Here is a 12,557-nt window from a genome sequence, read left to right on the forward strand (position 1 = left end):
GCCGACCTCATCTGCAGCGCCCACCAATTTTGCTCAAGGTTCAGAGTTCATACTTGTGCGACTGTCAACTAAAAAGCAATTATTGTGCAATATCTGAGGCACCATAACATTACGTCAATATTATGTATCCGTATTTTTTACAAGAAAAGGCATACATAAGTACTTTTAAGGATAGTAGCCTTTATAACGCTGCGCTGGCCATGCAACGCTTCCACGAAACGGCAAGTGTTTCCAACGCTTTGCTTAGCCAAATGGTGGTTCACCTACCCATCGCCTTGCGTTCTACCCTTCTATCACCTCAGAGACGGGCGCGCACGCTGCGCGCCCCGTTTTCTCTGATAACTGCCAGATAACACTCATGTCTCACGTGTGACGTGACTTGGCGCACTCGTTTGTTTTTGCTGCACGCTCGATTCACTCTAAAGCAGCCCCTCCAGAATACCAGTCGCCGATTTCATTGCGCAGAACATCAAATAAACGTTTTATTCACTCTCTTCAGACGCAAGACTATCGTCTTTAGACGACATTTGCAATGTAACATGCAGATATGGGGCCAAGTATTTTTTTTCTTTTGACTACGTTCGCTTTTTTAAGTGCTTGTCCTGCTGTGATATCTTTTTCAAGCTCTACGAGGCAGGGCACTACAAATGCAGTGCGAGAGATCTGCACGTGAATAGAAGGGAGTGGTAGCGTGGCAAAAAAGGAAACTCGTGTGGTACATTCACAGTTATCGTTTTTCTGCCAGTGATGGCACTGCCTGTCCAGAGTCGCAGTCCCACTAAGCAATGCTTGAGAAGCCTAAAATCAACTAGTCGTTAGCGGCATTTCGTCAGGTATGTCCATAGATCTGATTTTAGCTGGTGGCAACCAAACGTTGTCGTAACAAAATAGGACACATGACAAACTCGCTAAACCACAACGTGCATGCAATGCAGTCTGGCTCGAAAACGTGACCTTGCATGACCCTACCAGCGTGTGCCGAACGGTTCTCACGGAAACTGAATATATAACTGCGTACATTCTATTTTTTCTAATATCAACGATTTTATTACAGGTACTCGGGCTGCCACGCGCTCTTCGCTCTGGCCAAGGAAGGCACGAGTGCTGAACTGAAGTGGCTACCGCTCATGCAGCTGATCGTGGAAGACTTAGGCAGGGACATGCTTATGCTTTTGGTCGACCTCGCCTACCACATTCCTCTGAACGAACTTGTAGGCCTGCAGAACGTAGGACAGGTGCTTGAGCTGGCCGAGAAGCTGGAAGTAAGTCTACAACATCGTTCTGAGAATACTATTAGAGAAAGGCGTGCCTGTTTCAACAAGGCTGAGTACGGCCATGACGATAGCAGCATGACTCAGTTTTTTTCTTATTCATCATAGTGGAGAAGTGTTTATAAACGGTAATGGTTGGTTTGACGGCCGTACTATTACAAGCTATGTCCTATAACAACACATCATGTCTACCGATCATTTGTATTGCCACGCGCGTTTATTGTCTAATTATGATGTATTCGTGTATCATCCAAAAAAAGCTGTTAGCGGTGCTGAGCGCAGACGGCGCTCCAATACATCGAAAGCTTCGCGATTCTTTCAGCTCATTGCGCTAAGATTGCACGGAAGACATGAGATATCAAGTTTATTCGATCATTACGCGAGAATCAGTGATAATTCCCTAATGTTCTATGTCATATATTTGGTGCCATTCATGTTCGAATGTTTGATGCCTCAGTGACAACGCACCTCACCGCTGATCAGTTCACTCTACGGCCTAAGTTGCTCTCGCTGGTGTCAGTGTACAACTAGAATTGCTTGTAAAGCGGTAACCTTTTTTTATGGGCACTTGTCCGCCCATATAAAGAGCTATGTGCTACAAACCTCGACTCTTGCCTTCGTGAAGGTACGACCAGGTGGTGGTACGATATGTGTATTGACCTGTAGCAACATAATCGAACCTAATCAGACCTAGTCTAGCTAGTCAGATTACATTATGCACTCACAGGGTTTTCCATGTGTGAGACACTATTATGTGTTTTATGTATTGCAAGTAGGCAAGCGCCCAGAGTTCTACAGCTAGGGCCTGCATCAGACTGCGGAATATGGAGCTTGAGAACGGTTTCGTAGCTTGAAACGGTAGGGCCTCCGCGAAGGTCCTTGGTGACGTGGTCTCTGTTCACAACCTTCTCTAAAGAGACCAAGTTTAAAAAAGTTCTTCTATTTATTGTACTGCAGTGTATGCTTTGCTACTGATTATTAAGTAAAAAATATCTACTCCTGATACTTCTCGCTGTTTCAAAGAGGAAAGGCATCAGACTACAGTATTCAGGCCCGTACGGGCGGAGAGAAATATGGGGTGCAAGCATTCATGTCTGCGGAAACTCTAGGCTCAAACGAAAAAAGTCTAGAAGTGCTTTATAATAACGGAGCATTTAACTATAGTGATACAGTGTTGACAGTGTTCTTACACCATCTGGCTTTCAGCGTGCTTGACAAATTCCAGTCTTGCAATAAATGCATTACAACTCTCAAAGAGTGCATTTGCTTCGAATGATTCATTTTATTGAGAAAAGAATGATCGCGATTCTACAATGCATTCCAATGATGCAATATGTTTCGCATGCGGTTTGCTTTTACGTCTGGTTGTTCTTTCTTCGCTTTCATTACGGCTGGTCCTAACCACGGCATTCAATCAGCACAGAACTTTGGCTATATTTCTTTTTTTAACAAGAAAGTGTTTCATACCAGGGCACACTAATACTTCTCTAAGTATTGGTGTCACAAAGATGACGTAAACAAATAGGCACTGTCACAAACTAAAAAAACTTGCAGATCCCACGTACAGTGGAAATCGATGATATGCGAAGCATGATTGAGAAATGTTGATATGTCACTTCAAAATCAGCAGAAAGTTACGAGGAGGAGGTAAATGATGCCGTGTATAACTTCTGTGTCATGATTATCCTGTTTGGATGTGTCGTTTACTTTCGTTATCTATTCACGTCACGTAATACCAAATTTAGTATATGTGCAGCTAGTAAAACGGCCGCGAGCACGCTATCAGCGTGGCATGTTGTCATGTTGTTACATGACACGCGTATCAGGATTATCATGTTTGCATCAGTCATATATTTCGTCATCCATTGACGTCACGTAACACCAGATTTTGAGCTAGCAAAACGGCGGCGAGTGCACCATGAAGGGCCTAATATACTCCAATGTAGCGCTGACGCTCACGCATGCGTGCCACAGCGACGCTTCGTTAGCAAACCGCGAGCACTCTATAGTCTGACGCCAGGCGCGACCAGCGTCAGTCGGCGTGGCCTGACGGCAATCGACGCGCAATGCGATATGCAGCATTTCGCGCCGATGCCTTAGAGTAACATTGGTCTATGCCGATGCGTTACCCAGACAACACTGCTTCTCCCTCTTTTTGTAACAGAGGGACGCCGGACGCGCTGAAATGCGCATGCCTGAAAGCAACGCGACGCGGCACGCGCCTGCGAGTATATGGCAGGACCTGCACCTGGCGTGGCAACGCCAGCGTGACGCGACGAAATGATCGCTGGCGAGCATGCACACCACGTCATGTCAAAACCCTTAACTGTGGCATGTAGTCATGTTCTCATATGACACGCATCTCATAATTTTATGTTTGCACCAGTCACATACCTTCGTCATCCATTGGCGTCACGTAATAATAAATTTGGATTGTGCGAAACTAGCGAAACGGCCGAGAGTGCATCTTGAGTGTGGCATGTAGTCATGTTGTTACACAACACGCATGTCGTGATTATCATGTTTGGATGTGTCATTTACCTATTTCGTCCGTTCGCGTTGCGCAATACCGACTTTGATACATGTGAAGCTAGCGAAACGGCTGCGAGCGCATCATGAGCGTAGCATATAGTCATGTTGTTACATGACATGAATCTCATGTTTATCATGTTTACATCAGTATCATATCTTCGTCATTCATTTACGTCTCGTATTACCAAATTTTGTACAAGTGAAGCTAGGGAAACGGCCGTGAGCGCATCTTGAGCATAGAATATAGTCATGTTCTTACAAAACACACATCTCATGATTATCATGTTTGCACCCGTCACATACCTTCGTTTTCCATTCACGTACCATACTACCAAACTTGGTATATGTGGCGCTAGCGAAATGGCCAGGAGCACATCATGAGCGTGGCTTGTAGTCATGTTGTTACATGACACGCATGCCATGTTTTTATGGTAGGGTCTGTCGCTTGTGTTCACTTGTGTTCGCTATCAAATCATGTCATACCATACCAGTTTTGCAACATGCCATGTGAACAAAACCACCGCAAGCGCGGCAAGACCATGACATGTAAATTATGACATTCATGGCATGCATGTCATGATTTTTATATTATGACTAGTCAAATAGGTTCTTCATACAGTCATGTTATGGCATACCATGTTTGGTATCGATATCAATATTGGAACGACCAGTAGAGCTAAATGTCGTAGGCGGCTTGATAGATAGATGGATGGATGGATGGATGGATGGATGGATGGATGGATGGATGGATGGATGGATGGATGGATGGATGGATGGATGGATGGATGGATGGATGGATGGATGGATGGATCGATCGATGGACGGACGGACGGATGGATGGATGGATGGACGGATGGATGGATGGATGGATGGATGGATGGATGGATGGATGGATGGATGGATGGATGGATGGATGGAGAGCGGGCGGGCAAGCGGGCGGGCGGGCGGGCGGGCGGGCGGATGGATGGATGGATGGATGGATGGATGGATGGATGGATGGATGGATGGATGGATGGATGGATGGATGGATGGATGGATGGAGGGGCGGGGGGCGGGCGGATGGATGGATGGATGGATGGATGGATGGATGGATGGATGGATGGATGGATGGATGGATGGATGGATGGATGGGTGGGTGGGTGGGTGGGAGGGTGGGTGGGTGGATGGATGGATGGATGCGAGCGCTCAAACTTGCTGAAGTTCGCTAAGAAATCTTCGCATTTCAGAAAAATTCGGCAGATCCCACGTACCTGAGAATCGACGTTATGCGAAGCATGCGGAGGTAAGGTGGCCGTGTTGCAATATTTTGATTGAGCGACACGTCATGTAATGACGCTAAATATGTGCACGAATCTTGCACGCAGAGACATATTGTTACCACATGTGTAATTTAGGTATGTGCACCTGTGTAGCGGGGAACATGGAGGTAGCAGAAGAGGAGGACGTTCAGTTGGTGGCAAAAGCTCGCTGCTGCCCGTTCACTGTGGTATACCGTCGAGTCGACCGTTACGTCTGCTTCAAGTAAACCCCTCGTAGACGTAACAGAGTGGTGGAGGTGCGGGGTACGACACGTCAACGTACCACGGAGCTACAGCTGTTCGGAGTTCGCCGGAGCCGTCGTCTTGCCGGTCTGCCGCCGACAACAGTCGTCATGACCCAGAGCGAAGGTCAGGAATCAACCGCCTCGACTTCGCGCCAATCTACACTGGCTACACCAAGGCATCACTACATGGAACCCCGCCCGTTCGCGGGAATGGCAGGAGAAGATGTAAACGCGTGGCTAACGCACTACAAAAGGGTGAGCCGGTACAACCACTGGAACTCTATCGATCAGCTGGAAAACGTCGCGCTGTTTCTCACGGACATTGCCCTGATGTGGTATGAAAACCACGAAGAGTCCTTGACAACATGGGCTATTTTTGCTCAAGAGCTTAAGAAGTGTTTTGGTGACTCTGACTCAAGAAAGAAAAGCGCGGAGCGGACTCTTGCCGGAAGAGCCCAGACTCCTGGAGAAACCTGCACTGCCTATATAGAGGACGTCCTTAAGCTTTGCAAGATAATAAACCCGCAGATGTCTGAAGAATACAGGGTCGGACACCTATTGAAAGGCATAGCGGAAGACGTTTACAATTTCCTGATAGGCAGGGATGACCTCACCTCTGCCTCCGACGTGCAACATCACTGCCGCACGTTTGAAAAATTGAAGACTCGTCGCATCGCCCCGAAATTTGGTAGACTGGCAAATGTGACAACGGTTGCCAGCGTCGACGTGAGCCCGCCCACCGACCTTGCCGCTACTATTCGGGCAATCGTGCGTGAAGAGCTGCAACGACAAGGTAGTAGGTTTGACGAAACCATTCCTCATCCACCTACCAATCCACCCTACTACACGGCGGCACCATCAGCTTCTTTGCCACCATCGGTATGTGTGGCAGACATCAGCGAAACTGGAAATCTGCGGCCACGTCGTGACTCATTCGTGGCCGACCAGCGATCTGGCCAACGCCTTCGGCACGGCCCCGCCACACAGAGGTGGGCAGCCCCCGCTCAACAAGCTCGTCACCGACCCTTCACAGCTGAGCGGTCCCAGCATTGGTTCGGTGAGCGTCCTCTACCAGTCTGTTACAACTGTGGCTTCGAAGGACACATTGCCAGGTATTGCAATTACCGGCAGCCGCCAAGGTATGACCGATCACCGAGATTTAACCGTTCTGGCGTTACCCGAGCACCGACATTCCCGGGAAGCGGGTCTTACGAGATCCCAGGACCGCTACGAAACCGATCTCCGGCCTCTGACCGCAGTGTGACACCACCACCTGCCCCTCGTGCCAACCGATCACCGTCTCCTCGGCGCCGCCACTCCTCGCCTCTTACGGAAAACTAGCCGGCGCGGCCGTTGGAGGTGAGGTCGCCGGACAGTCATCGATTTCAACAGATATACCTCCGTTAGCTTTCATGTTTAGAAATAAGGTTCGAGTGCTTATCGACGGTGTACCAACGATGGCGTTGGTGGACACAGGTGCAAGCGTGTCAGTGATGAGTTTAGTTTTCACCCGGCTTCTTGGACGAAAGGTTATGTTTCATTGGGACCGTCCTGATACGTTTCGTGGAGTGAGCGGAGAGGTGTTACAACCTGTTGGTGTCTGCACTGTGACTGTTAGTTTGGCGTGCCAGAACTTTGTCACAGAGTTTGCTGTTCTCCCTCATACTACGCACGACGTCATTCTGGGACTCGATCTCTTGAAGCTATGTGGTGCTACTGTCGATTGCCGCACAGGACAAATTACAGTATATTCTGATATCCCAGTTTCGTTTATGGAAAACTCGCCCTCTCAAGAAAGTGCTCTTTGCGTGTCTGTGGACACAACTGTGCCACCGTTGTCTGCAAAATGCGTCCCTGTTGTCTGTTCACCTGCAAGCGAGAAAACACTTGACGCAACTGTGGAGCCCGTGCATCTCAGTTGCATAAAGAAGACAGTTTTAATACCGTACTGTACACTATCGGTTGCGCAAGGGCATACTGGTTTGTGGGTGATTAACTCCTCTAGTGAACCTACAGTGCTGCCGAAGGATCTGAAACTTGCAGAGATTCGTGAACACCAAGTATTCTCGCTTGCCACCCTCGCAGAAAGCAATGATTCCCCGGATAAGACCCGTTGCAATAATCTGCACGCCAGGGACACCACCATTATGGCTATGATTGATAAGTCACTCAGCACCAAGGAACGTAACGAACTGGCGAGTATTCTGCGCAAACATGCCGGTATTTTTGATTTCGCTCAGCATGATTCACCGTCATTCCCTGCTTCTCGTATAAAGCACCGAATCGACACGACATCTCACAGACCTCTCCCACAGAAACCATATCGTGTATCACCGTCAGAACGCGCAGTGATCAATGAACAGGTTTGCGAGATGCTCAAGCAAAATGTAATTCAGGAGTCATGTAGTCCGTGGGCCGCCCCAGTAATTCTAGTGAAGAAGAAGGATGGGACATGCCGATTTTGTGTTGACTACCGCCGTCTCAACGCCATCACTAAAAAAGACGTATACCCACTCCCGCGGATTGATGATGCTATCGACTGTCTATCATCGGCCTCTTACTTTTCGTCTGTGGATCTGAGGTCAGGCTACTGGCAGATTCCAATGCACGAGGAAGACAAGAAGAAAACGGCATTTGTTACAACAGATGAACTATTTGAATTCAATGTGATGCCGTTTGGACTCTGCAACGCGCCCGCAACTTTTGAGCGATTTATGGACAACATTCTGCGTGGATTGAAGTGGGAAGTGTGTATGTGTTACTTGGATGACGTTGTAATTTTTGGGCGCACCTTTTGTGAGCACATCACACGCCTTGACCTCGTACTGGACTGCCTAAGCAAAGCACGCTTGGTGCTCAACTCAAAGAAATGTCGTTTTGGAGAGCGCCAAACACTCGTCCTTGGACACTTAGTAAACAAAGAAGGCATACGACCGGATCCCGCCAAGACGGCCGCAGTGGAGGCATTTAAGCAGCCAAACTCGGTGAAAGAACTGCGCAGCTTTTTGGGGCTTTGTTCATACTTTCGCCAATTCATTCCTGGCTTTGCCGATATTGCATACCCGCTCACGTGTCTGCTTCAAAAAGGTGCGGAGTTTGACTGGACCCCGGAATGCGAGTCTGCTTTTTCGGAGTTGAAGTTTCTTTTGACGTCCCATCCGATTCTTCAACACTTCAATCCTCTCGCTCCCACTGAGATTCACACAGACGCCAGCGGTATTGGTGTAGGTGCTGTCCTGGTTCAACGCTTGGATAATCAAGAACACGTCGTAGCGTATGCAAGTCGCTCGCTCAGCAAGTCCGAGCGTAACTATACTGTCATAGAGCAAGAATGCCTCGCACTAGTCTTCGCAGTGCAGCGCTTCCGGTCCTACCTGTACGGACGCCCCTTTACCGTCGTGACAGACCATCATTCTCTCTGCTGGTTGGTTAGTCTGCGTGACCCATCTGGTCGGCTGGCGCGCTGGGCACTTCGTCTACAAGAATATGACTTCACGGTTTCGTATAAAAGCAGCCGACGTCACGCTGACGCAGATTGTCTTTCGCGACTACCGCTTCCAACGATAGAATGTGACGCGGACACCTTCGATACCTACATTGCATCACTCGACCAACCATTTCCTGATAACAAGAACTTTAAGCATGAGCAACAAAGGGACAGCACCATACAACAGCTTCTTGCTACCAAACCAAAATCATCGCCTACGCGCTTCTGCATCCGAGACGGGCTAGTTTACAAAAAGAACTACACCAACACCGGCTCACGATATCTTCTGGTGGTTCCGAAGAGTCTTCGCGTTTATGTCTTGCAGGCTATGCATGATGACCCAACATCCGGTCATCTAGGCACAGCAAAAACTCTTTGCCGTCTTCAAGAAAGATTCTACTGGCCCAAAATGCGCCACACGACGGAACAATACGTGTCTAGCTGCAACGAGTGTCAACGTCATAAGCGCCCAACAAGTGCTCCTTTAGGGCGATTACATCCGGTGCCGCCCCCTAGAACTCCATTCGAGCAAGTCGGGATTGATCTCCTTGGACCCTTTCCCCGGTCTTCTAATGGAAATCGCTGGATAGTCGTTTGCACCGATCATTTAACACGGTACTGCGAGACCGCTGCCATACCATCGGCAACTGCAGCTGATGTGTCTTCCTTCATGCTACGTTTTGTCATTCTTTGACATGGGCCTCCAAAAATCGTAATCAGTGACCGTGGCCGACAATTCACAGCAGGCGTGATGGAAGAGATGCTTCGTGTCTGTGCTTCAAGGTTTCGGCACTCTACGCCATACCATCCCCAAACGAACGGTCTAACTGAACGAACGAACAGAACTCTCTCGAACATGCTGTCTATGTATGTTGCATCCGATCACAAGGACTGGGACAGCATTCTACCCTTTATCACATATGCATTCAACACCACTCAGCATGAAACTACCGGCTACAGTCATTTCTTTCTTCTATATGCTCGACCACCTCGTCATACTTTGAATACAATCTTCCCGTGTTTGGACCATCATGATCCCTGCATATCCGAGATCATCTGTCGGGCAGAAGAAGCTAGACGCCTTGCTTATTTGCGCACTCTTGCTTCGCAAGACCGCTCGAAGGCACATTTTGACCGCCGACGCCGACACGTGACGTACAGTCGCGGCGACCTAGTGTTGCTCTGGACACCAACTAGAAAACGCGGTTTGAGCGAGAAACTGCTAGCGCACTATGCAGGACCTTATCTTGTTGTAGACCGTATCAGTGATTATTTTACCGCATAGCGCGTCTCCATTCAAACGGCCGACGGTCTGCAAAAACTGAACTTGTCCATGTTGCACGTTTGAAGCGCTTTATTCCTCGAGAGACTGTTTGACTCGCCCAGTGGGCCTCGTCTGCGCGGAGGGAAATGTTACCACATGTGTAATTTAGGTATGTGCACCTGTGTAGCGGGGAACATGGAGGTAGCAGAAGAGGAGGACGTTCAGTTGGTGGCAAAAGCTCGCTGCTGCCCGTTCACTGTGGTATACCGTCGAGTCGACCGTTACGTCTGCTTCAAATAAACCCCTCGTAGACGTAACAATATATTGAAGAGTTGGAGATCTTTATATAACTAGTTGTTTGCACTTGCGCAATGATGCCAAATGGAACGTGCGTATTAAAAACGCCGAAAGCTGATACGAAGCGCTCAGCTCGCGAGGATGTTAGCCCTGGACACTGCTACATAAACCAACTTCAGCACATCGCAAGTAACGACAATTGACCTTAACCTGACCTTACGACTGTAGATTAGATTTGTGGGGTTTAACGTCCCAAAACCACATTATGATTATGAGAGACGCCGTAGTGAAGGGCTCCGGAAATTTTGACCACCTGGGGTTCTTTAACGTGCACCCAAATCTGAGTACACGGGCCTACAAATTTTCCGCCTCCATCGGAAATGCAGCCGCCACAGGACGTGACGACTGTATGAAAGGAGTACATATGTATTGTTTATATAATTGGGTAGGCAGCACTGCAACCACTATTCACGTTTCACGAAGATTAGCGTCTATTTTAAAAGTAGTTCCGAGACCTGACGTAGCTTTCTGGTAAAACGCTTCATTTCCACGCACAATACTTGGGCTCAATTCCAGCTGGCACCCTGACATTTATTTCTTAGCACTCGCTCGTTAAATTGTCCATGTGCGTTCTCGTCGTTTCTTGGTAGATATTAAGTGTCAATCACCTGTGGCACATACCCGAATACCAGTGGCACATACCCGCCCATGAGTATGTGCCACTGTCTGGTGGGAAGTGTTTGACGACATACGCGACGGGATTGTGACATTATTCATGTCTTGACCAGGGCGTCATATTCGTCAAACCATCTTACCCTCTCTTGCTAATTTTGGTTCACGCCAAGTGAAGGGACTGACCACGAGAGCACCCAAACGTAAGCGGCTAGATAGATAGATAGATAGATAGATAGATAGATAGATAGATAGATAGATAGATAGATAGATAGATAGATAGATAGATAGATAGATAGATAGATAGATAGATAGATAGATAGATAGATAGATAGATAGATAGATAGATAGATAGATAGATAGATAGATAGATAGATAGATAGATAGATAGATAGATAGATAGATAGATAGATAGATAGATAGATAGATAGATAGATAGATAGATAGATAGATAGATAGATAGATAGATAGATAGATAGATAGATAGATAGATAGATAGATAGATAGATAGATAGATAGATAGATAGATAGATAGATAGATAGATAGATAGATAGATAGATAGATAGATAGATAGATAGATAGATAGATAGATAGATAGTCACAGAAGTTTGCTAAAAAATGCTTCGCATTTAAAAAAAGTTGCGTGAACGGGAGTCGAATCCACCCCTTCTCGGTTCGCGTCAGCAGATGCCGGATGCACTGTCAATATCGCCACGGCCTCATACTGCAGAGGCTCTACAAACACCTCTATTATGTACAACAGTGTCCTTTACAGCCCTGTTGGTAAGTGAATTGGTTAATTATCACCTTGACATCCACGATTAACTCCTTGAACGTGTAGTTTCTACGAGCCCTTTCTGTGCGCGTTTCCAATAGAAGTGAACGTTTGTCGATGACAACACATCAGCAGGCTGCCACTTCGGCGCATGCATCTGCAAGCACCGGCTTCGCTCATAATATCGGTGCATACAAAAAATACCTCTGTGGCATACGCCTACTTTACCTAGGTGTAACTCTAAAATCCCCACTTCAGCTTACCTCATGAAAAGTCACGGCCGGCCAACAGAGAAGACACCACATGCGTTGCGTTTTTTACAAGTCACGCAGTGGCGTCCAGAAGTCTGACAATCGAGTTTCCTATAGATACACTAGCGGGAACATTGGCGTTGTATCCGTGAAAGCTGCAACGCATGGTACGTCAGCCCTCTTGGTAGTGATGGGTAGTGCACAACCTTGTCTAATCTTCGTTCTTTGACTTTTTCTGAATCCGTGTAGCCTGAGTCGCTATGCACACAAAACGGAGTTCTTCAAAGGTTTAACAGTCGCGCTTGACCTTGACCCTATTAGGCTCACCTATTCAAATGGGGTACGAAGTTCACAAAGGTTCGTTTTTTTATCATATACAAATCCAAACACAGAAGTCGTAAGTGCGTTCGTGGACGCAACCACGAAGACTAGGCAGATTTCTGTGCTACCCATTCGTCCCGTGG

General features: G+C 47.6%; 1 protein-coding gene across 1 annotated transcript in view; it reads left to right on the plus strand.

Annotated features, from left to right (window-relative positions):
- LOC119165497 (kelch-like protein 10) overlaps nt 1-12,557 on the plus strand; it is a 95,604-nt gene that overhangs the window by 38,693 nt on the left and 44,354 nt on the right. The window contains exon 2 of the mRNA XM_075870334.1: nt 1,055-1,262. Within this exon, the coding sequence (XP_075726449.1) occupies nt 1,055-1,262 (208 nt within the window). The remainder of the gene's footprint in view (nt 1-1,054; nt 1,263-12,557) is intronic.

Source organism: Rhipicephalus microplus, chromosome 8, assembly GCF_043290135.1.
Source record: "Rhipicephalus microplus isolate Deutch F79 chromosome 8, USDA_Rmic, whole genome shotgun sequence".
NCBI classification, from domain to species: domain Eukaryota; kingdom Metazoa; phylum Arthropoda; class Arachnida; order Ixodida; family Ixodidae; genus Rhipicephalus; species Rhipicephalus microplus.